This window comes from Uranotaenia lowii, chromosome 2 (genome assembly GCF_029784155.1).
Source record: "Uranotaenia lowii strain MFRU-FL chromosome 2, ASM2978415v1, whole genome shotgun sequence".
In the NCBI taxonomy this organism is placed as follows: domain Eukaryota; kingdom Metazoa; phylum Arthropoda; class Insecta; order Diptera; family Culicidae; genus Uranotaenia; species Uranotaenia lowii.
This window is the reverse complement of record NC_073692.1, coordinates 428,117,614-428,142,613: the sequence shown is the minus strand read 5'-3', so window position 1 is coordinate 428,142,613 and position 25,000 is coordinate 428,117,614. Positions and strand designations below refer to the sequence as shown.

Below are 25,000 nucleotides of genomic sequence, written 5' to 3'. Positions count from 1 at the left end.
TTTAAATTCACTACAAAACATGTAATGACATAATTTTGAATACTTTTTGAATGACTTATCGGATTTATTGTGCATTTTTGGTATTGTTATTATTTATAGCTAAATTTGAAATTCGAAAACCCCCCCCATGGACGGGTCCTTCGCACGGGCCTGATCGAGGTCATCAATTTTGTACAAGGGCCAAAGGAAGGCAGCTTGGGATTAGCAACTCATTCTTAATGCACAAAACTCATGCTCTCCCTTTAAAAAATGATCAATAACTGCGCCGGCCACGTCCTAGTAGTCAAAGAGGGATGCAGTAAGGATTGTTAGTAAGATACTTTTTAGGATCAACCATTAATCTGCTAGATTTTTTTCCTGTTGAATATGGAAAATTAGCGAAAACACCGAGCTCGCGTAGGTTGTTCGTCCATGCATAGGATTTGTATCAGAAGCCAACATAGGAGCTTCTGCTGAAAGCAAAGATTGATATGGCATAATTTTTGACTTGACTTCATGCGGAATTTAGGAATTTTTAATAATCATTCGTACTTTTGCTCCAGAGGTGGGGTAAAAGTGCATTTTTATATCAGCTTGGCATGGCTGCTATCCAATCTGTCATTCTAATATCTTCGTAGTATTTTAGAAGAAAGATAAAAGTCTGAGGAATCAAATGCTGTTCTTGATTTATTGCAAAAACATTTGCAAAATTTTCTAAAAATAGGATATAACTAAGATCGTACTTTTACCCCCCCCCCCCCCTACTCTAATTTTTATATGTTCTTCTGAACGGTTATTGTATAAGGTATATACTTGAACTGAAAAAGTGACCATAATAAATTTCATTTTTCTTTTTCAAAATAGGTATGTACTTAAGGTTTTTTTCATACAATACTTTACATGTCTTTTTGTATGAAAATATACATTTGCATCAAGTTTGAGACATATAAGTTCAAAGCTGACCGAGCTCGTGAAAAATGACAAGAATTTTTAAATGGTTGTGTCATATTTTTACATGTTAACTGCGTTAACTGATTTTCAGTTATTTGCGAGTCTATAGCGGATATCTAAGCATCTCTTCTTTTTTAATGAAAATTGAAAATAATTATCACTACTACCACCTACTACTTTTCTTTAAATCGAAATTGAAACTAATAAGTTCATTTGGTTGTTTGTAAGCAATGAGGATGTGATTTCGCATGGATGCTGCATCTTTAAAATGTTTCGGTGAATCACCTGTTTTGATTTTGCTACCAATAAATATATGTACGTAGGTTAGGTTAATTTGGTTCTACACACGCGCTTGATACTTTCCTTCGACCGTTCACTTTTGTTTTATGTTGATCATATAGGAAACAGAAGACGTTCATTGAAAGGTGATAGTAAGAAATGTTGTTTGGCACGCATTCAGATATTGGTTTTTCAAAACCCGAATGTCATTTTTGGCACTGGGTTTGATTTGCCTAAGCATTGAAAACAAAATTAAAATCGTTTCGTCCACATGAGCTGTAGAATGCTTTTGCTTCTGTAAAACATCGAAATTCATAATTGTGGGGTATCGTGATGAAAATCGTTGGATATTTGAGGCGCTTAGGATCAGAGGGGTGCAAGTGCCGAAATGATGATTTCGAGAAAACGGGCCTCAAAGTTTTTTTTCTAAATCAAAATTATCGAATCGCTTTTTCTACTCAATTTTCGATGGAGTGTGTCTCAAGAGATCTAAAATGAATGATTCTGAAAGAAAAACCAAAGTTTTTGCGATATTCATGTTGAAACAGCGAACTACTTTTTTGGAAATTTTTCACTTGCACCCTTCTGATCCCAAGAATGACACTTGCACCCCTCTGACTCCAAACAATATGATCGCATCCTTTTGGAACGTGTATGTAACGAGTATTTTTAGTATGACACTAGCTGTTTTGTTTTTGTTCACATATTTGATTTTCTGCGTTTTTGGGCTACAAATTTCCATGCAACTCAGAATGAACAAGATTTGCAAGTTCCATTGGAATCAACTGTTTAGCTGGTCGCTTTTTCCGATAGAATCAACGTATTTTTCCCCTTAGTTTCGTAGCTTTTTCCGCAAGTTGAAATTCCAGACTGTCTGATTTCGTTGGCATTTTCGGAGCCTTGATGAATGACCAGTTGACTATCCAGAAGTGGACTCATTCTCGTTAGCAACTGCAGCAGCAGCAACTTCTGATTCTCCAAAAGAACCGTGGATGTTTAATTTTTCATTTTTTGGTCCAATTCTACCAGGCCCTTTTCCAAAAATGTTATGTAAATATTCCTTAAGGGGGGGGTAGGGTCTAACATTTTCAAAAAATCGATTTTTTTATTTTTTTATTTTCTTATTGTAAAACATTTCAAGAATGTTGTGTCAAATTTTCAAGTCAATTGAAGCAAAACTGTAGAAGTTATAGGCCTTTATCTCCTCCTATCTAATACTGCAAGAAAGCAAGAGCAGAAACTTCAAACGCGTTTTTCTCGAAAGCACATTTTTAAAGTCCGTGGACATCGTCATTTGAAAACTACTTATCCGATTCTTTTCAAATTTGGAACATATTTTCTATATATAAAATACCAGACCCCAACGTTTTTATTTTTTGATTTTTTTTTATTTTGGGGAGATTTTACAGGTGAAAAATGGCGGATTTTTAAGTGAAAAATCGTAGTTTTTACTTCAAACAGCCACAAAAATTTCATAAAAATATTTTTAAGTTAAATAAAAACGTTGGGGTCCAGAAAAACATCTATTAAAAATATTTTGCTCTGATTTTTTGACTTCAGATGATTCTGTGCTGAGATACAGTGTCCACCGCAAATCCTGTTTTCTAAATGGCATCCTCGAAAATGCTCCGTCACCGGCTCATTTTTCAATATTTTTCTACGAAAAAATTACTAAATGTTTTTTTAACAATGCTTTGTATAATGCAAAAAATTTGAATAAATTTGTTTGAACGATAGCTCCAGAAAAAAATCGTGAAAATGGTGTTTTTTTTAAGCCCGTTAGACCCTACCCCCCCCCTTAAAAGACTTAATGTTATTTTTTGTAAAGTACCTTCCGACAACGACTCATCTGAACTTTCCGAAGTTTCAGTTTGTTCCGTGGAATAGTATGTGACATCATGATCAGAGCCTGTCGAACAATCTTGATCTTCTGAGCTTTCACCCGAGGGACTTTTCTTAGATATATTTGCCAACAAATTGTTGTTACGTGCGTTTCGTGTCTGTCTTTCACCCTTATTAGCATAAGCTAAATTTGCCATAAAAAAAAGAAACCTTTTAGATTTTTTCATATACATGACAATGAGGTTTTTCATGTTTATTAACCTGCCGACGAAGTTTCATCTGAATCTATTTTCATCACTTTTCTATTTAGGGACTTTGGATTATCCGATCAGAACCAGTAGAAAATCCTAAAAAGTCGGAACTAGATGATGGTTCCATAATTGTTTCACTACTTGTTTTCAGTCTTAAAGACTAAAGAGTGCACTTGCACCCTTCTGACACCAAACGAAACAGCATTTTCATTAACTCGTTATTTTTTAAACAGCTTAAAAATATCGAAATAATTTTTTTTTCGACCTGTGTCTTCTACAGAATGTTAATCTATACTTTAAATTTCCAAAAAACAGATTATCTCAGTTTTGATAAAAAATCACTTGCACCCCTCTGATCCCAAGTGCCTCATTTCTTTAACGTACTCTGGATAATGAGATCGTTTCTCGACTTGTTGAAGATCTCTAGAAGTAAATTACTTATGCTTACCAACTGTCAGACAAGAACTCGATTTGGAACCGAAGAACGAGTTTCGTATAACTCTTTCGTCTGTTGTTTAAATTAAATATTGTGCTTATAGGCACAAGTCTCAGCTTTTTCTGGTGTTATACATTAAATAAAACATTTAAAATGACTTAATGAACAAATTTTAATGCGGCAAGTCCATCCGCTCTCGTTGACCGAGTATTTCAAACATTTCCTTAAAAGTATTCAATTCAAAACCATTTATCTTTTTATCTCGATTGACAGGGACCCAGCACAAGACAGCCAGTGATAAATTAGGCGAAAATACTCCAGGTGATAGTAGCGCCCTGCCAAGCCATCAGCAGCAGAAGCAACAAAGCATAGACAACGTGGCGAACGGTTTTAAAAATCGTAACTACAGCAGACATTACCATAATGGATATCACAATCAAAAAAATCATCACTACAACAACGGTAGCAGTTATTATCGATCGTCCTACAGCAATCGAAATGATAGTTTAAATTCTAACGATAACTTGGGTTATCAATACAGTTCGGATGCCAAAACCAATAGAAGTAGCGCTGTTAATGTTAATGAAGGTAACACTTGAGGATTGCGTTCAAGAGGCGATTTGAATAATAAATGTTTTTATTTCATTCAGATGAGTATACCAAAATCTCTACCCCTCGACAAGATGTTCTCTTCAAAAAGGGATATCTTTCGAAGCCCAAAGTGTCTACGGTGGCCGAAGCATCTACAAGCTCGATCAACGGTTGTGATGCCACCACGACGACCAGCGGCAGTGTTTCGACTGCTGAATCCGTGACTTCCGATGGTACCTACTACACAGATTTCCCGGGCTACCCGCCAGCGTTTCCCTGCTTTGGATACTACGATAAAAATGGGATTCTTGTGATGAGTGGTATGAGACAGTTGGATAAAACCCTGCTCGTAGTATATTTGACTCATTTACTCGCCTTTAGGTTTTGCTGTTGATAACAATGGTAACTCTTATCCCAATGGGGGTCAGACTTACATTTACCCTCCGAACTACCACTGCCAGACGACGATGTACGATGGTGGTACCCTTGAGCATGACCCCCAGATGCAGCCCAGCTTGTTGGAGAGTCCTCCACCAATCAGCGATATCCCTGCGAGTGAATTGTCGAATGGTGGAGACAACCTGAATCTGAAAGATGAAGCAGCCCCGATTTCTGCACCAGTCGAAGCAGCACCACTTCTAGATGACACGGATAATTCGGCATTGGACACCACCATTGGCGAGAAGGAGGAGATGTTCAACGAGAGTTTCGAACAACAGATGCTACAACCGGTTCCCAACTTCTACGATTATGCTCAATTTTACAACGCTTTCTACTACCCCGGGTGCATAATGGCACCTTTGCCAATTTTCGAAGGTGAGGTTGATCCCATTTTAAAAAGAATATTCTTATTTTTTTTTTATTTTACTTAGATGCTTTTTATGATGAACCAGACGATACAACTCTCGAGGCAAATCCGGGAAATATGTTGGACAATGCCGGCGCCATCGACGATGTATGGGAAATGGTAAGTATTTTCTCTAATGGTGAAACGTTTGTTTAAAACTTAGAAATGTCTCGTATTTACAGTGCATGGAGAAAACTCAGACTCAAACTGAACAACAGGTAAGTTTATCAAAAAATTTCGGAAAATTGTTTTAAGCTATTTCCAATGCTACTGCATGGATTCCTTCAGAACGAATTTACTGGACGCGTTCTTCTTTATTTATAAATTACGACAGCCAAAACCTTGACCCAAACGTAGACTTAGACACCGTAGAAACTCTCAGAACATGTTTGTTAAGGAAAAAAACGAAAATTACATGTCACAAAAATTTGTCTAAGGTTTCGAAAAGACCCGATACGTTCAAATGAAGACTCAATTGAAGATTTCAAGTAACTGTATCAATATGTTGATTTAAAAAATGAGTTGAAATGGTGGCAGCGAAAAGGAACATGTGGAATTTCAAAAACCAACAATATGAACCTTCCTCTGAAGGGAGGGATGGGGATACTTGATCCCTTTTTCTTATTTTCATCGTTTATTTTTTGAAAAATTTTGCAAATCACCGTCTTTTACATTTTCTGACAACGTGTAATTTCAAGTTTATATGTTGCAAAAGTAAGGTCGATACATGAACCCGTAGATGAACTAGAAGCGTTTTCATGAGACTAAAAAAATTGTGATACTCTGAAAGTTAAAGGAGAATTGACCCTTTATTAAAGGAGACTTCATCCTTAAATCAAGCTTTGTCAAAAATTATGCCAAATCTAAAATTAAAAGTTTCATTTCCTTTTTTGTCCAAAGTAGTTTTCACTTCACAGTTTATAAGCGTCAGACAAAAATTCTAAAACTTTGTCTACTACCCAATAATCATTGCATACTTAAGGGCGCAATGTTCTAATTTTACGATAAAAGAACTTTTTTGAGTTCTTTTAATCAGGAACTTATTGAATAAATATTCCTAATTTCGTGCTAAGCAATGACTACTCAACATAAATTCAGGAGAAAAATATATCTTTTGGGACTCGAGGGATCAAGTAAACCCATAACATTCATTTTGGAAAACTTTTCCTCAACTAAATTGAGAGTTAACTATTGCTTTGAAAATATGGCATTAACGGCGTGTTCGTAAATTGATTTTTTCTATCGAAGTGATTTTTTTCATCGATGCTGGCGTTCGTAAATTACAAACAAACGTATGCAAAAGCATTTGGAAAGTTATTTGACATCTACCAAACAAATCGATCGACTGATGCATCACCTAAAAAATCAATTTACGAACGCGCCGTAAGAAGTTGATATTACAGTCTAACGATTGATATGTTGGAATAAATATTTTAAAATGATAAAAAAGATCTTAAAGTCACATTTTGTTAGATTTTTCAAACAAAGAGCAATAATTCAAAATTAAATTTTTGAAATTTTTTGAGGCACCAGGTTTGTTGTTTTGTTCTATTTTGGCAATTATTTCTAGAACATTTGATCTAATATGTAATACATTCCAGTTTCGAGATATAGCTGAGGAATCAAGTATCCCCAGGGATCAAGTATCCTCATTCTCGCCGAAAGTTTTAGCTCAATAGGACTTGATTTAGAGGGGTCTCAAAACACTTACATTTTAAATTTTTTACTCTAAAAAATCACCTAAGGGGGAAAATTCAGGAACTCGCTCCAACTGAAACCATTTAACCATTTGAATGCTTAGGGGAATCTAACATAATTTTGGACTAGAGTCACCCTGCAATTATTAAAAACAAATAAAATTCAATTAAGATGGCAAGTTAAACCAAGTCGCACACAAAACGAAAACATTTCTAAAATCATAAAAATATCCAAAATATCTAAAGTTTTAGAAAACGACTAAGAGGAATCTTCCGTGCATTTTAAATCATTTAGCATCAAAATTAAAAATTTTGATTTTCCCGATTTCTTTTGTAAAACATCGAAAATTTAAGTGCTTTGAGGCACCATAAAGGCCACACTTAATCATTGGTGCTAATTAGCTGAAATTTTGTACATGTCAGCTGTTTATGCCAATGAACAAAATCTACATATATGATGGTTTTATATAATAGCGGATTTAATATTTCGGTTTTTTTTGATACCTCATCATATATTTTGTATGTGAAAGACCAACTGAGTTTGTTTTTTTTTCTATCCAGATCACAAATGTAGCTGAGCAAGTTGAAAGCCAAGAATCGCGTAAACACCCACAGATCAACGATCAACCAGTTCCATCAGTTGAAAGTCCGAAACCAGCAACCTCAGCTAGAGCTGGGGATACGGACTCCAAACATCCGGTCAGCAAAAAACCTCCACCGGGAAAGCGTCCTCCTCAAGCCGGTTCCAATGGGGTGCGCAAGAAGAAGGAACTGATCGAGTCGACGCTAGCATTTGCCGAACAGAATATCAATCTCACCAAACAACTAGCTCCATCTCAAAGTTCTCGACAGCTGTCCTGGAAAGTGGTTCGTAACGGGAAAGAAGTTTGCCTGGACGAGGAAGATCCCGAACCTGTGGTGCTCGAAACCCGAAAGGAATGCATCAGCGCAGAGCGAAGTCCGGTCGTGATCAAGGTAGATCGCGAAAGCGTATTGACGGAAACCACATCGCAAGCATCCAGCAGCGTCCGTAGCAAGAAGGAGATTGTCGATAGGAAAAGTAAAAAGACTGCAAAGGGAAAAGCCAAAAAAACGAAAAAATCAATCAAGGATCAGCAGCTTCAAGGGTTCGAAGTTACAGAACCAGATTTCTCCAAGTTGAATTCGGCGCGTTCGGACATTGATCAAACTTTTTCCGATGATGAAACGAATAATCCACCGATAGAATTGTGTGAACAGGAGCAACAATCGAACACTTGTGAGTCGAATAATCGAACAGAGGAGGATATTGGTTCTTCTCAGCGTTTGGAAATGGAAGAAAGCAATTCGCCTCCTCACGTTGATAGTGAACCATTCATTGTGACGATGAATGATGTTGTCCATGAACGGGACATGCCTTCAACGGAAGAATTAAATGAACACGAAAGAATCGATGTAGCTGAAGCTGAACCTGAACCTGCTGCCGAGGAAAGTGTATCATCGATAATCTCATTTGACAAAGACACACGTGATATTCACGAATGCCCACCGACGATGGGCGGCAGTGATCAGATCGGAGATCAATCTTCTGGTGAAGAATTTTCCGATAATGTAGACTCTGGCGTGCAAAGTCCGACAACCTTTTGTACTTTAAGTTGCGATGAAAAAGAGAACAAATCTGCGCTATGTTCCTTCAGTCAAAATAACGATGGCCACGTCACCGATGCCGTCACGAAATGGCTATCCGATTCTCTAAACAACAAACGCGTTGAAGAGCTGTTTGTGCTCCCCGAAGATCCAGAACTCCTGAAACGTATTTATTTGTTCAATTTTATGAACTTGGATGAGACACTCGGTGTGCATTCGGAGTGCAACAGCAGTGGCACATTCAGCAGCGACGAGGCAGAAGATGCCGACAGTGATTATATGAGCGATGTGCAGCTTCGAAATCAAAAGACAGAACCCAAAATCGATCAGCTTCATCAACAGACTGCGAATGGTTATCGGAATAATGACCATTCTAATCCTAAGCAAAAACGCTGTATTATAATGTAATGCCTTATGAAAAACCTCGAAAGATAACAAAAAAAAAAAAAAAAACACACAGAAAAAGAAACACGAAAATCGCGCAAGTTACTTATTCTTACATCCTAAACATAATAAAATATATTGTATCATTTCGGTCGTCATCCCGTATATTATTGCCATATCATATTTCAGTGCTTGTTTATTTTATTTGTTCCATTTTGCATTCATTTCTATTTAGATGTAAATCAAAAAAGACTATGAAATAATAAACTAAAGAGAGCATACTCATCGGTGTAGGTCAGTTTTGACGAAAGAAATTCCTTTGGCTGAAGGTATAGGACCCAATATTTATGTGTGTGATGACAATAATAAAACGAAAAGAGCGGTCAAAATCCCACGGTCATGACCTTGAGTTCTCGAGTAGGATCTCAAACTGACCTACAAAAAATGTGAACAACATCTCATCATCATCTTTCCACTCACGTGACGAATCTGTTTTGTAGAATAAAAGTCGCTGCTTGTGCGCGTATTGGCGCGCAACAACTGTGATTTAAAAATAACCTTTAGATACTTTGCATGTGTCAGTTGGTCAGTCCGTTTGCCATTTTTGATGGTTGACCGTCGCCGTTGTATGAGATTTGAGTCCCATGTGCGCCAAACACGACTTCAAAGCTGTTCGATTTCCGTGCGTTTGCGCAAATTATGCAATTTTTTCTCTCATGAAACGGATACACAATGGTCAGTGTAAGATTCTTAATCAAATCGTTAAGGTCGATTCCGGTGCCATCATGGGAAGCAGCGCGATACTGCATTGGAGCTATCGGGATTTCCGACGCATGCCGGAAGTACTTAGAGAATGTCAGAACCAGTTCGTTGAAGTTTATCTCAAAGAAAATTTTATTCCCGACATTCCAGTGTGGTTCTGTGAAGAGATGACACAAATCACCTTTCTGAGTCTCGCCGGAAACCTCATCAGGACTGTTCCGGAACAATTTTCGAATCTCCGTAATTTGGAATTCTTAGATTTGTCACAAAATAGTGTGGAAATCCTGCCGAATACATTCGGACAGCTACGCAACCTGACGCGGCTTAAGCTCAACGATAATCAACTAAGCTGTTTACCGAAAGGTATATGAATCGTGAGTCGCCCAAACGAATCTACTTAACACAAATTGTCTCTTTTAAGAAATGGGCGAACTCGCAAAGCTAGAATGCTTAGAACTGGCCAGGAACAAATTAACCGTCATTCCAATCGAACTAGCGAATTGTGTTGAGTTGAAAGAACTTTTGCTGGATGAAAATTACGGTCTTCTAGAGATTCCCACCAAGATCTTCACATTGCCTCAGCTGGAGTTTATATCGGCAGAACGGTGTAATCTGTTTCTGCTTCCCAATTTGATGAACGAAGGCACTCCGAAACTGGTGAGACTATTCAACAATTTACCACTGAGTCACTACCCTTTAGTGCTGGAGAAATATTTGCCCCCGGACTACAGCTTGTACACTTCTACGGATTTCAGAGGGTGAGTATTTATTTGATTAAAAAATCGTTTTAGAAAAACTTCAACACGGAAATAAATCGGAACCTCAGCGAAATCAAAATATGATGTACCCTGTTAGACAAAAGTATTAGGCATGAGCTAACTATTCGCATTTATTGAAATTTACAGTAACTGTTAATATGTAGTTAGTGCTATTTACATTTTTTTATGTGAATAGATTCTATGAACTATAGAACATATCTAAGGCCATGAAATATTCTATACTCAACTCTTCTTCCGTGACAAGGAGGGATTTTTTTTGTTTCGATTATAGTCGTTTACCATCTATATGGCATTCGCGACTTCACTAAGCACTTATCGTACTTCCATAGCCAGAACTTAAGTCTGAGTCCCAAAGAATAATAAAAGTATCTTATTATTCTTCTTGTTGTTCATGTCTTTAATAATTTAACATTAAAATGATCAAAAACACAAAGTGGTTGGGCCTACCATGGAGCAGAGAACGCAGAGACATCCGGAACACAGGAACAGGAAGAACTTTTCCAATTAAAATTATCCAAATTATATACTATTGATTCTGATATACTTAAATTAGAAAAAATCCAATGGACTAATTATATTTTCGGCTTTTTACAGTCAAAGATTTTGATTAAACAACTTTTTATTTGAAATGCTCGATGTTTCTACCAATTTCTGTGGTCTTCCTCAAGTAAAACCTTAGATCGTTAAAAGCCGATAATAATAAGTAGGTTTGGATTTAAATTATAAATTTGTCATATTTATCATTTTTGTCAATTTTGTCAGTTTTGTTATTTTTGTCAGTTTTGTTATTTTTGTCATTTTTGTTATTTTTGCCATTTTTGTAATTTTGTAATTTTTGTCATTTTTTGTAATTTTTGTATTTTTTTGTTATTTTTGTCATTTTTGTCATTTTTGTCATTTTTGTCATTTTTGTCATTTTTGTCATTTTTGTCATTTTTGTCATTTTTGTCATTTTTGTCATTTTTGTCATTTTTGTCATTTTTGTCATTTTTGTCATTTTTGTCATTTTTGTCATTTTTGTCATTTTTGTCATTTTTGTCATTTTTGTCATTTTTGTCATTTTTGTCATTTTTGTCATTTTTGTCATTTTTGTCATTTTTGTCATTTTTGTCATTTTTGTCATTTTTGTCATTTTTGTCATTTTTGTCATTTTTGTCATTTTTGTCATTTTTGTCATTTTTGTCATTTTTGTCATTTTTGTCACTTTTGTCATTTTTGACATTTTTGTCATTTTTGTCATTTTTGTCATTTTTGTCATTTTTGTCATTTTTGTCATTTTTGTCATTGTTGTCATTTTTGTCATTTTTGTCATTTTTGTCATTTTTGTCATTTTTGTCATTTTTGTCATTTTTGTCATTTTTGTCATTTTTGTCATTTTTGTCATTTTTGTCATTTTTGTCATTTTTGTCATTTTTGTCATTTTTGTCATTTTTGTCATTTTTGTCATTTTTGTCATTTTTGTCATTTTTGTCATTTTTGTCATTTTTGTCATTTTTGTCATTTTTGTCATTTTTGTCATTTTTGTGATTATTGTCATTTTTGTCTTTTTTGTCATTTTTGAATGTTTGATAATATTGCGCAATTCCATAAATAACTGTTGCAAAAAACATGTTTTTAAAATGAAAATTTCAATCCTACAACAACTAAAAAGTAGAAAAGAAAAGTTTCTTCCATTATGAATCAAAATGAGAAAATTGAATAAGTTTTTGCTTTGAAGTTATCGAAACATGACATCGTCAATCCATTCAATGTGAACAAAGTTTGTAATGTTTTCGTAAACTCAACAGTTCGCACAAACCGCTCAACCGCTTTCAGCTTATCAACTGTGAAAAAGTCGCTCGCCATCTCAGCTTTCCATCGGATGTGACGTTAAGTCATCGTGCGAAGGTGACCAACAGCCCATCAACCCTACTGGAAACGTGTCTGCGAATCTGCAACTCATTTAAGATTCCGGACCACTGGTTACCCTGCGGCTTGGACAAGGTTCTGGCAAACGGCCCCATCACCCGGTGTGGCAGTCTTCCATGTTCGAAGCTTATTTTTTTGGAATGTGTTCTGGTTCTGTTTAAAAGGTAATTTTGGAGCATACAAACGATTTATTCAAATTTATTCAATACTGAAATTTTGTTTCAGGCGAAAATACAACAGGATTTTACCGTTCAGCCTTCTCTTCTGTTCTAAGCTTTGTGCCGATATGTGGTGTTCCTATAACTGTGATGTTTTTGAAGAACTTAATTGGGTATCAATGTGAACTTATAAACGGGACTGTAATAAAACAAAAATCTTAAAGTTGCTCAAGTGAAGGTTATAATTTTTAATTACCTCGATGTGGAATGCAACCATTCCATCTTCACCGTTGTACGGAATGTGGATCGAGGCGCGGCCATCGGCAAGGACAGTGAAACTTCTACCGGTACAAGCATGGTTCAGTTTATCTCCAGATATGATATCACAATAAACACCAGCCGGTAGACCCGTTTGAAGAACCTCCAAAAAGTCTGTATTGAGCTGATTGTTGAATGCGATAAAGCCACAGTTGCCTCGACCGAATGCGATCTTGTTCTGGCCATTATCCCACCAATTTTGTAGAGAGGTTCCCCAGCAAAGATTTCTAAATTTAACCATATGGTAAATTTGTCTCCAACGATGTTCGCAAACCCATCCATTGCCACAAGTATTGTCTTCATTGATGCTAGGTGGGATGGGATTTCCATTGGCATCGGCTGGTGGTCCTTGATCTCTATAATCAAATGCAAATGAGCTCATTACTCGAAGCTGCCCATAAGGATAAGCTGCACCGAACGCAATTGCCATTTTGTAAGGCCTAGGGTCTTTGTACGTAAGGGCATGATCTCGTTGATTGTCATGGTTATCCACAAAGACCAAAGCATCTCTCGAAGGCAACATATTCCAGCCTTCACCGAAGTTTCGAAGCCAGGCTAGGGCATCATGATCACCGAATTGTCGCGCCATGTAATCAGAAAATCGGAACTCCGTTACCGTTCCCAGGTGAGTATAATGAGATGATCGTATAGGTTCTGATCCACTTCTATCAATAACTTCTTGTGCCATAAAAGCTCGCGAGTTGGGTGCGAAACCATGAGCTGTATTCAAGTTGTGCAACCTGTTGAAGATTATTTCCAAATCTCCAGGCCACATGTGCTTGGCAGCATCCACGCGGAATCCTGCTACACCCAAATCGATTAAATGGTTTAAGAAATCCACAATCCTATCCCGGACCCAAGGATTAGCTTGATTCAAATCTGGCAGTTCTTCTAGTTCACAGTTTCTAACCTCATAGGCATTGTTCCAATCGGTGATATGACATGATGGGTTGAAATCCAGCGAAGTGAAAGGAACTGCGGGGAAATCTCGCAAACCAGGATTGCCTAGCGAGCCTCCGGTTCCAGTACCTTGACCAGATTTCGGATCACGTGCCATATGATTGATAATGATATCAGGATAAATTCTCACACCAACGTTATTACACCGCCGCACCATATCAGCAAATGCTGCCTCATCTCCGGAACGCGTGATCAGTTTGTACGATATCGGTTGATAGCGTTCCCACCACGGACGGTTTCCAGGTTGTTGAACAATCACATTTTCATTCGGTGGCGATACCTAGTAGCAATAAAACATTCAACTTAACTAGAGATGACTTAAACTAAATACTCTCACTCACCTGTATCCCTCCGAAACCCTGGGGTCCCAGAAAGCGTTCGCACTCCAGAGCAATTTCGCTCCATTTCCATTCGAACAAATGAACTATCGTACTGTGACCTGGGGCGAAATGCGGATCCCACTGGGCACTGGCAGAAACTATCAACGTAGCTATTATCCAAATAATCATCGCGGAAGTTTTCGACCCTCCTTTGGGGAGAAAACGTTTACTGCAGACTGCAAAGTTGTAATGGGCCGAAACGGTTTATAACAAAGATCTGATTGGGCTTATCAATTGGAAGATTAAATAGCGCCAATACTACCCAATGGGCTTTGATTGAAAGGTGCTTAGATGGCTTACGTTCGAAAAGTTGTTAGTCATTAAACATGTTATGCTCGATTCATATAAAGTACGTAATAAAAACAATATGTTAGCTCAACTGTGTATAAGAAAAAATCTAAATCGTCAAAAATATCACTTTAATATGATACTTAAAAAAAACTAATCAATTGGAAAAAAGCGAGAAAAGTCTAGTGAAAATAGATGCAAAGTTATGAAAATCCCTACTTCAGATAATCCTAAAAAACTTATTCAATATTTTCAAACTTGAAAAATGCGTGCGAGGTGCATTTAATTTTTGGGCGACACGTGCGCTATCTGTACATTCCACACTTTGAACCGCCCATTTTACAAAACTACCTTTCCTAATGACGTTCTTTATTTCATGGAGTTTTACCTTTAAAAAAACTTGAAGCATTCTAGCAGGTTTTACTCCTTCCGCAAAAATGGTATCGTAGACTTTTTATCACTCCACGAGAGTTTTGTCGTTATGGCACGATTCCTGATCCAAGTTCATACAAGATATCGAATTTTTCAACATTTTTTTCCTCGATCTTCTTCGGAAAATCTAGGCGATACTTGTCAATGAAAAATAGCTGGCTGTAGATCTGCCAGTTCGATTTTGATTTTTTTCTAAAATTGCTGCAGTTTGACACGATTTGAGAATCGTATTTTATTTTTCTGGGCTGCAGAGCGAAAATTGATCATCTCCAATCAAGCGAAATCCTTCGGATGTCGCATATTTAACTCATCATAGTAATTTTCGCTTTAATTCAAATTTGTTCTCACCGTTAGATGTTTTAAGATCCTCCTCGTATGATTTCACCCAAGGCCGTGCGAACGGGGGGGCGGGGTTAGGGGTTTTAACCCTCCCATGGAGATTTTTTCGAAGTACAGTTTTCAGATGAAGTAAAGAATTTACCGTAGAACAAAATAAGGGTTTTCAAACGCGTCAGAAAATTGGATCGCCTCCGGCGGGATTTAGTTCATGATTACTTTTGGCACTTATAAGTGGTTGTACATACTCCATTTACCCGAAAACCATTGCCCACAATGAAAAATCCCCAGAATTCCAATCGTAAGAAAGAACCATTCCCCAGAATTTTTTTTCCCCAGACGAACCATTCCCCAGAAAATTTTTTGCCAGAATTTACCATTTCCCAGAAATTTTTTCACCAGAATGAACCATGTACCAGAAATTTTTTCGCCAGAAGGACCATTTCCCAGAAAATTGAAAACATTTATCCTTACTAGAAATTATTTAAAAAAAAGGAATTGTTACAAAAAAATGGGGTTTCATAACTTTATTCTTTTGCGGCAAGGCCGCAACCAACGAGGATGAAGGGGTTGAGGCGGCACAAAGCCGCCGAAGCTCCCAAATCCGAGGAGGCCGCCGACCCGCCGTCGGAAGCGGCGGCCCTAAGACATTGGTCTAGGTCTGCCGGAGCTTCCTAGGTCTGCGTGAAAGCTAGGGGTGATCCCTTAGCCCCGTCCGCCACGCGACAGCGTGAAGGACAAAACGTCTTTCAAGTTCGAACGCGCAGCGTGAGGATTCGGATACCAAAACGGTTTTTTAAAGGACCATGGTAAGCATTGAATCAATTAAAGTACCCAAACCATAAACAAATCACAATATTGGTTCTAAAATAAATTTAGTTGGAAAATTTCAAAGTCGTAGTTTCATTTAAAAAATCATTTTGAAAATATTAATTTCGAATCATATGAAATATTCAAGAATTCATTAGAAAAAAAAAACAAATAAATATACTAGGGCAAAAAATCTGGGATTTGTGCCATTCTGGTAAATGTTCCATTCTGGGGAAAAAAAATCTGGGAAATGGTCCATTCTGGGAAAAAAATTTCTGGTAAATGGTGCATTCTGGGGAATTTTTTTCTGGGAAATGGTTCATTCTGGGGTTTGATTTCGGGTATTTGTCATTCTGGGAAAAATTCATTCTGGGCAATGGTTTTCGGGTAAATGGGATACAATCCTTATAAGTTGATAATTGTTCTGTATTGAAACTAAAATCTTGACACACAGAAACACTTCCTCGTCCTAAGAATAGGTAATTAGGAATTAGGAAGTATTTATCAAGAAATTAGTAGTACAAATGTTATGCTGATATCAAACATTCTTCAAGAAACGAATTTTGAACTACATTTTATTTTTTGTTCTTTTATTTAAATGCACAAAGCCAAGTTTTTCCGAAGTGCAAATAATTTGAGAGCTTCTTTTGATTACTCTGGATGCCCTGAATTCAAATATGCAATGATTTTTTCTATAAATTTTGGATTTTAAAAATAACTTTTAAAAATAAGTCAAAATCGTTTAAGAAACTTCTAACTTTTTGACAAAACTTTAAAACATTGCAACAAATTTTAAAATAAAGGTTTTTATTTATCAACTTTCTCCAAGACAGCAAGGTATTTGCAAAAATAAAAGTGATAGAAGTTTTCTTTTTTGATTACCCCATTCTGTATCAGAAGAGAATTTTAATGAATGTTTATTAGTTTCAAACTAAATAGAATTTTGGTTATTTTTTTAAGTAAATCAAATCGTTTTGCAGGTTTCAAAAAATTTGTTAAATAAAATTAAACCTTTTTTATTTTCTTTTTTCAGTAAGATCAGAAGTACTTGTAATAATATCTTTCCAAATTTTGACTAAACTGGGATCATCATTAAAGTATTCATTCTAAATCTAATGAAGTAACAAATTCGGAAACTTTTTTTCAAAACTGATTTACTTTTAAGCTTATAAACTCCATATTAGCAAAATTTGAGTTGATTGATAAAATTTGACGAAAGATATGAGTTCAGGACGTCAAAATCTACCAAATCAGTCATTAAAAAATAAGCACTAATGTATTGTTCTCTTGAGTTACCAGTTGAATTCTATAAATTTATTTTTAAATGGTTCGACGATTTTATTAAACAAAAAATATTTAAAAACTTATCTTTTTCATCTTAATATTTTGTTTTGATTTTTAAATAAATTTGCCAGAATTTATAGTCAAACTTTTTGATTTTTTGTAATATTTTTGATGAGTGTTTCTATGTTTTTCAATTCTAAATTTTTGTATTCTTAAAATATAATCTTCTTCAAGCGTATAAATCTTAATTTTTAATAAGAAAAACAGAGATTATACCTTTTGTCCTTTCCAGGAACTAATATCTCAACTTACTGTAAAATAAAAGTTCAGAGCTTAGAATTTTAAACTATTTAACCTGTACTTGATAATTTTATTTAATATTCATTTTTTCTCTTTTTTATACATTAAATTTAATTATCAGTTATCTATGTTTTTTTAAAAAAAAATCTGTTAAGTTCAAAATGGAAATTTCTGATCGATAGTTGATATTTCTAGTATTCTAGTCGTGATTAAATATATTTTCAAATTCAAGATAGTACAGCGAAATTTTAAAATCAACCCTAAACTTGTAAATTAAGAAAATAAATGTAAATTAAGATGATTGGTGCTTTAATAACTGATTAGTTTTTAGTAAATCTGATCAAAGTGTCTTGTAAGCTAATGAATTTACATGAAAACTTAAGTCCTCATTTTTTTAGGTTTGGGAAAAATTTACAAAAAGAAAGCTTCAATAATTTTTTTCACATAAGTCAATACTCGCAGTCTTCGGGAAAGTTTATCATTGAGTCAAAAATTTATGTTTCTATAATATCTCTAATGTGCTTCAGTTTTGCATAAAAAGAGTACAAATTTTTTTTAAAGAATTTTACCTTTTTTTAAGATATTTCGAAAACAAAAGCTGATAGATAAAACTCAACGCTCCAAAATTTGTCAAAATAAGCTCTTTAATTCTTTGTTCTCTTTTATTTATAATCATGGTTAATTTTCGACCTGATATTATATTGGTTTGAATAATTTTTTTTTTTTTAATCTGGTGTTATATTTTTTGTGTTATTTTTTTACATGCACTCATTCTTAAAGCTTAAGGTTTATATTATGGTTTAATTCGAATTTTTTTTAATCATATTCGTTTGCTGGAGTAACGGAAATATTGATTCATATTTGTAAATTTATTTTCAAGCGAATTTTTAGTTCAGAATAAGGAACATAATTTTGGATGATTTATTAATGACTTACCGGAAAACGCATTGATTTGAAACTTTGATTATGATTTGTGTTTTTAATTTGTGTGATGGCCAGGATTCAGAAGTTGGTTGTAGAAATCTAATTTCACATATTTTATGCGCACCCCCGTAAAGCCTACTTTGATCGATGGACACCTTCATTGGAGTCAATCTGGTTAAGCACTTGATGGATTTTCACACAAATATCTGAATAAAACCACTAACAAATTTAAAAGTTCAATCTATGATACTGTTTAGATCATGGGTGTCCAAAATTTTAACCAAAATTGCCTTATTTTTAAGCTAGCGGACAGCAAAAATTGAATTTTTAATGAAAATTTCGCGTAATGTATCCACCTCTGTGGGCTTTTTAAACCAAAAAAAAAACGTTTGCATAAATTCGGAGGTCTTCAATAGTCAAAATCCATTTGGCCCGCGTTCCATACTGTTTTTGAATCCTAAAGACTGGAAAATGCTAATATTTTTGAACTTCAATGTGCCGACTGACGGATCTATAATGTGAAACTTTCTTAAAGAAATTCAATTTCTGCTGTCCGCTAACTTCAAAATAATTTTGGTAAACATCTCGGCCGCCCATGATTTAGAGCACCTGTATCTGTGGTCTATTCTTGGGTCTAATGTACACAAGAATAGGACCAACAAAATAAGATCCAATCCAGTGAAAAAATGGTCGTGGTTCCAGAGAGAAACCTTGTTGATTCTCAGTTTAGTTTAAAAAACCCTCTACGCACAGCATTTGCAAATATATTGTTTACGTTTTTTTCAAATTTCAAGTAATCTTCGTTTGATAAGATTGAACAGGAGAAAGAAAATAAGAGGATGTTTTGTGAAAGGAAAGACCTATGGCGGTCATGATGCGTCGTCGAAACACATGGGCTACAAATTAAATGACTGAGTGATGGCTCCAGAGAGTAATTTAAATTCCAAAAAAAAAGCTGTGGACTTGATTCCACTGCTAGGTTTGGTACATCTGATGCGGGTCACGACTGATTTGGAAGGGACTCAGTTTTGCATAAATATTCTATAAATCTTCAATTTAGGTTAGAAATAAGATCAGCCCTGTTCCAGATGGTTGCAAAAGTGTTGTTTGAATTTAAATAGAGCTTTTTTGCTATATTGAATTATTATATAGCTTTAAGAGTAGGAATTGAAAAGGCGGTGGCTCCAGAGAGTAAACTCATGTAAATTTTAAGTTAAAAAAAAAATAGAGTAGGGGGTACCGATCGATTCCAAAGGGGCTTGATATTTCTTCGACTAAAATACCAATTTTCAAAGAATTTGGGTCAACCTCAAGAAAAGGCGTTTTCCAGATGGTAAAAGAAGTATTGAATTGAATGGATCCAAATTTAGCTTTTTTCCTAATTTTAAATGTATTGTTATTGGTTTCAGTTTTTGTAGCTTAGTGGTGAATGTTCTACTAGATCAATGTAGGAGAATAACTGATCTGTTTTTACGAAAGAAAAATATTAGATAATATTTACACATTCAAACATTTCCCAAACTTCATTACATTAAAAATCAGTCAAATGCCGCAATAACCAGTTTCAAGCTATAAGGAAGATAGTGATTAAAGGGTCGTATTATAAGTATATATTGAAGCTTTGAATGCAGGTTGATTGAGCTGTTATTCAAACAAGAAACAGGAGCTTTCTTTAGTCATTTATAAAAAGAATTTCCAACGTAAAAAAATAGTCAGTAAAAGCTTCAACTCATTTTTATTTATTTCAGCTGGTGTAGAACATAGAATTATTTTTTTGACAGTGAACCACGTCCCACAATGTCAGTAATCCAATTTTTTGGTCAGTATTTAAAGGCGAGACTGCAAAAAAAAAAACAAAGCAATTAATCATATTTACCAATCCGTTTGGTCAAAATATATAGAAATATTTACCTGAATATGGAATGCGACCACACCGTCTTCCCCAGACTGAGGAATATGGATGGAAGCACGACCATCAGCAAGGACAGTTACGGTCTTTCCGGTGCAAGCATGGTTCACCACGTCTCCGGAGATGATGTCGCAGTAAATACCAGGTGGCAAACCAGTTTGAAGAACCTCCAAAAAGTCCGCATTCTGATTATTGAATGCAATAAAGCCGCAATTGCCTCGTCCGAATGCAATCTTGTTCTGACCATTGTCCCACCAGTTTTGTAGGGAGGTTCCCCAGCAAAGGTTTCTAAATTTAATCATATTGGTAATTTGTCTCCAACGATGTTCGCAAATCCATCCATTGCCACAAGTGTTATCAGCATTGATGCTAGGTGGGATTAGATTTCCATTAGCATCAGCTGGTGGTCCTTGATCTCCGCGTTCGAACGCAAATGAACTCATGATCCGTAGTTGTCCATAAGGATAAGCTGCTGCAAAAGCGGTTGCCATTTTATAAGGTCTAGGCACCTTATACGACAGAGCATGATCTCGTTGATTATCATGATTGTCTACAAAAACCAAAGCATCCCTCGAAGGCAACATATTCCAGCCTTCGCCGAAGTTCCTAAGCCAAGCCAGAGCATCATGACCACCGAATTGTCGTGCCATGTAATCTGAAAATCGGAATTCCGTTACCGTTCCCAGGTGAGTGTAGTGGAATGATCGAATAGGTTCAGTTCCACTTCTGTCAATAACTTCTTGTGCCATAAAAGCTCGTGAATTGGGTGCGAAACCATGAGCTGTGTTTAAGTTGTTCAATCTGTTGAAGATAATTTCCATATCTCCAGGCCACATGTGTTTGGCAGCATCCACGCGGAATCCTGCTACACCCAAATCGATCAAATGATTCAAGAAATCCACAATCCTATCCCGAACCCATGGGACAGCCTGATTCAAATCTGGCAGTCCTACCAATTCGCAATTTCGAACCTCATAAATGTTGTTCCAATCGTTGATCGAACAGGATGGATTGAAGTCAGATGGACCATAAGGTACCGCAGGGAAATCTCGCAATCCAGGATTGGCAACCGAGCCTCCGGTTCCAGTGCCTTCTGCCAAGCCAGGGTGTGCGGCCATGTGGTTGATGATGATATCAGGATAAATTCTAACACCAACATTATTACACCGACGCACCATATCAGCAAATGCTGCCTCATCTCCGGAACGCGTGATGAGTTTGTAAGATTGCGGTTGATAGCGCTCATACCATGGACGGTTTCCGGGTTGTTGAACGATCACATTTTCATTTGGTGGCGATACCTTGAGATGTAACATAATTGAGCACAATGAAAAATCACTCCTCACATATCTATATAAATTCTTTCTCTACCAACCTGAATTCCACCAAATCCTCGCGGGCCAAGAAAACGTTCACACTCCAGGGCTATGTCGTTCCATTTCCATTCGAATAAATGGACGATTGTGCTGTGTCCTGGCGCAAAATGGGGATCCCACTGGGCGCTAACAGAAACTGCCAGGGCGGCAAGTATCCATACAAACATATTTGCTTCAACCATGAACCAAAAACCAAAATTAACAGAGCAGATGCCCCCCTAGAACTGAGCAACTCGTAGGTGGTCCAAAACGTTTTTATTTATAGGTGCCAGATGGTTATCAATAATTGATTAAGCGAATATTTATTAGAATTGGTCTGCTAACGATAAGCGATTTTATTGTATGAGGTGATGGTGTATTTGCTACTATTATAAACAGTGACAGATTGCTGTGTAGTGTGTATAATTGTTTATTGACTCTCATTACTCGATAATCTTATCATGCGCTACGAAATTCGTGTTTTCCCGTGAAATCTTGATATATTTAGCTTATCAAATCTATTCCGAAAAGATAGTCGTCTAAGATGCATCAATCGTTAATTATCCCCACGCTTCTAAGCGTGATTGTGGTCCCCCGAAATGCAGTCGTTAGAGCAATAAATCGCTCGGTGGCAGCCGTTACTACCGGATTTTTACTGACGATAAGTCTCGTAGAGTTTTCAACTATTTCCAGCAGGAAAAATCAGCAAACCAAACGGTCAAAAAGGTGAAAACGGACAATGGCAAGGAATTTATCAACAAGCAACTTCAAAATCGTCTGCGTCATCGGGGAATCCGTTATCAAACAACGACGGAATACACGCCGGAGTAAAATGGACTGGTGGAAAGGTTGAACCGAACCATGGTGGAACGGGCGAGGTTTATGCTATTCATCTTTTTCAAAACATGTTGGCAATGGCTTGTGAACTTTGCCACGAGTAGCTTACAGGCTGATGATGAATTCTGGAGAAAACTGTTCGGTGTCATAGCTGACATTTTTTCGTCGTCGACAGGAACATAGGTTATCAAAGGTCTAAAATTTACGATATTGACATATCCTTAACCTGAACTATAGTTTACAACTGACAGGCTCACGTACTCCTAACAATAAACATTAACAATTACGTATACCTAATTTCGACTAGGGCATTCCATAGAATTTCGTCACTTGGAAGGCGTTGTTTTGGAGGTAGGTACGTCAATCAAAATCTTTTTAACCTCTCTCAGATTCTCCCGTAGCAGGAAAGTTAAAAGACCATTTCGTTTCAGAGGTGGTGAACTAGGCAATTAATCGGTTTTGATTAACATCATCGTATATGCTTGCTTATTTATTTATTTATTTAAGTCTTTGACTGCTGTCATACAGACCGAGTGTTGCATTAACTATTATTACATGCTCCTTTGAAATAAGTACCTTGGTCACTTATAATGTCTAGAGGAGTACCTCGTCTCAATATGATGTTTCGAATAGCCAGTAAACAAGAGCTCGTTGTTAAAGAAAACGAAACGAAACCTATTAACCCTCATCCGTTACAGAAAATTTCACCGGTTAGAGTTCCTGGAGTGTCAAAAGGAATGTGAAAGAAAATTACTTGAAATTTAAATATTTCATCGATCTACATCAGCAGGCGATCAGATCGTATCTATAAGGATAAAAACTAAATTGTTTCAAGGGGAATTTGAGTTTTTTTTATTCAAGTTGGCAAATAATGTGAATAAACTCGGGTAAAATCCGGGAAGTTTTTAACAATAATTGTAATTATTACTGTTGGATGTTTTATAAATTATCCAATGTAATTTGAAAAATTTGACAAATCTGTTATTGTATGAATTTTTAATATTCGGTGTGCTAAATATGGAAGGCCATTTCATACCGGTTCTATTGGTGTAATTACATAAGCGCTGCGATATTTTACAAAAATATTCTTAAACATTTCAAAAAAATAATATCCTTTTGCGCAACGTAGGTATAGCTTCTAACTTCAGCTTTCTCGGACACTAAGTGAATTTTTTTTTGAGCATGATTAAAGTCTTTTTCCGAAGCATGTATATTCACATTTTTTTATTAGACTTTGAATAACGGAAAACTGAGGTGTTGTAGCTGAATATTGTCTGAGAAACATATTTGAGTTGCATAGGAAGTTTCTAAAATTTTTAAAAAATTGGTTGAGAAACAAATTGACACTCAAGGTCTGATAAGAAAGTTTTACTTGTCTGTATTAATTTAGAGGTTTCGGACACGGTCTGGAAAGAGGTGTTGTTCGGTCGAGTGCAGGAATCAAAAGAGACCCTTTTTTATTCATGTGTTTGACACGTACTTAAACATTTGACGTTTCGTCTTTTATACACAGCAAGAAAAATTCGTGTAAATTTAGATCGAAAACGATGCACGAAAACGGAACATTGATTTTGATGTAAAATTCTATCACGGTTTATTTTTTTCAAGGATGTAATTTTTGAGGCGTGTAAATTTAGATTGAAATCAATGCACGAGATCGGATCACGAAAACCGTCGTGTAAAAATACACAGGGATGTAAATTTTTAAATTTATTATCGTAAATAGTGATATTTTTGCTAAATATTGAGGTTTTTGCTTTTGTCTTTAAATGAATACGCTCACATGTATTATTTTTAATTCACATTTATTTTCAAAACTGAAAATTAAAACACCATCACGGAAAGTGTCAAGCTGGAATTGTTGTTGCATCCGATGATTCCCAGCACGGGGATGTTTTTACAGATCAGCGCCATCAGTATCTTTGAATGGTTCCGGAACATCATGATCTTTCGGTCAGCACTTGGACACTTGAATGACAAAAGTTTCTCCGGATAATAACTGTCCGGATATCAGCTTTTTGCGCAAAAATCTGACCTTGCTGTAATGGAGAAAAAACTAGTCAGTTTCAACCGCATTCCTCATTTCACGTATACCTACGACTTTAAAAGACTCTAGAAGTGCTGCTGTAGGTAGCTACGCCTTTAATCGACCCGTTTCCGAATAATTTTTCGACTTGTTTACTTTGTGCGCAAACTAAGGAAATATAAAAAGGCAGAAGTTGAATATTTACATTCAATTTTAAATCAAACAGATCTAATTTTACACTGTTTGTGACATAAATTTCATTGACCGGTTTATTTTTGCATGATGCAATGTAAAATTACATCAAAACAGTTTATTTCTATCCTATTTTTGAAAAAAGTCTAATATTACATC

The 25,000-nt window shown here is 36.0% G+C and overlaps 4 protein-coding genes and 1 long non-coding RNA gene across 7 annotated transcripts in view; 2 read left to right on the top strand and 3 right to left on the bottom strand.

Annotated features, from left to right (window-relative positions):
* Window positions 1-9,156, top strand: part of LOC129743507 (uncharacterized) — a 13,220-nt gene extending 4,064 nt beyond the window's left edge. The window contains exons 2-7 of the mRNA XM_055735539.1: window positions 4,012-4,326; window positions 4,389-4,649; window positions 4,711-5,145; window positions 5,202-5,296; window positions 5,359-5,394; window positions 7,435-9,156. Of these exons, the coding sequence (XP_055591514.1) occupies window positions 4,012-4,326; window positions 4,389-4,649; window positions 4,711-5,145; window positions 5,202-5,296; window positions 5,359-5,394; window positions 7,435-8,907 (2,615 nt within the window). The 3' untranslated portion in view covers window positions 8,908-9,156. The remainder of the gene's footprint in view (window positions 1-4,011; window positions 4,327-4,388; window positions 4,650-4,710; window positions 5,146-5,201; window positions 5,297-5,358; window positions 5,395-7,434) is intronic.
* A 461-nt stretch (window positions 9,157-9,617) lies between these two features.
* LOC129747290 (uncharacterized) lies at window positions 9,618-12,500 on the top strand. The gene is made up of 3 exons (XM_055741434.1): window positions 9,618-10,008; window positions 10,067-10,403; window positions 12,212-12,500. The coding sequence occupies exons 1-3, from the start codon at window positions 9,669-9,671 to the stop codon at window positions 12,498-12,500; spliced, it is 966 nt and encodes a 321-aa protein (XP_055597409.1). The 5' UTR covers window positions 9,618-9,668.
* On the bottom strand, window positions 12,114-15,889 carry LOC129747289 (alpha-amylase A-like). Of its 3 annotated transcripts, none has more exons than XR_008737480.1 (4): window positions 14,110-14,387; window positions 12,747-14,048; window positions 12,581-12,689; window positions 12,114-12,485 (listed from the first exon to the last, which is right to left on the bottom strand). XR_008737480.1 is itself a non-coding variant. In XM_055741433.1 (4 exons), the coding sequence occupies exons 2-4, from the start codon at window positions 14,275-14,277 to the stop codon at window positions 12,678-12,680; spliced, it is 1,482 nt and encodes a 493-aa protein (XP_055597408.1). In that variant the 5' UTR covers window positions 14,278-14,324; window positions 15,217-15,889; the 3' UTR covers window positions 12,520-12,677. The 3 variants fall into 3 exon arrangements, 2 of the variants coding, with proteins under 2 accessions (XP_055597408.1, XP_055597407.1); XM_055741433.1 differs by lacking the exon at window positions 12,114-12,485 and adding an exon at window positions 15,217-15,889 and having other exon boundaries at window positions 12,520-12,689; window positions 14,110-14,324; XM_055741432.1 differs by lacking the exon at window positions 12,114-12,485 and having other exon boundaries at window positions 12,520-12,689.
* Window positions 15,890-20,223: 4,334 nt separating this feature from the next.
* Window positions 20,224-22,064, bottom strand: LOC129747287 (alpha-amylase A-like). Its single transcript, XM_055741431.1, has 3 exons — window positions 21,807-22,064; window positions 20,434-21,732; window positions 20,224-20,361 (listed from the first exon to the last, which is right to left on the bottom strand). Exons 1-3 carry the CDS (start codon window positions 21,987-21,989, stop codon window positions 20,350-20,352), a joined length of 1,494 nt encoding a protein of 497 aa, XP_055597406.1. The 5' UTR covers window positions 21,990-22,064; the 3' UTR covers window positions 20,224-20,349.
* A 2,347-nt stretch (window positions 22,065-24,411) lies between these two features.
* LOC129747291 (uncharacterized) lies at window positions 24,412-24,823 on the bottom strand. Its single transcript, XR_008737481.1, has 2 exons — window positions 24,722-24,823; window positions 24,412-24,662 (listed from the first exon to the last, which is right to left on the bottom strand). It is a non-coding gene; the product is annotated as an uncharacterized LOC129747291 (long non-coding RNA).
* Between the last annotated feature and the right edge of the window lie 177 nt (window positions 24,824-25,000).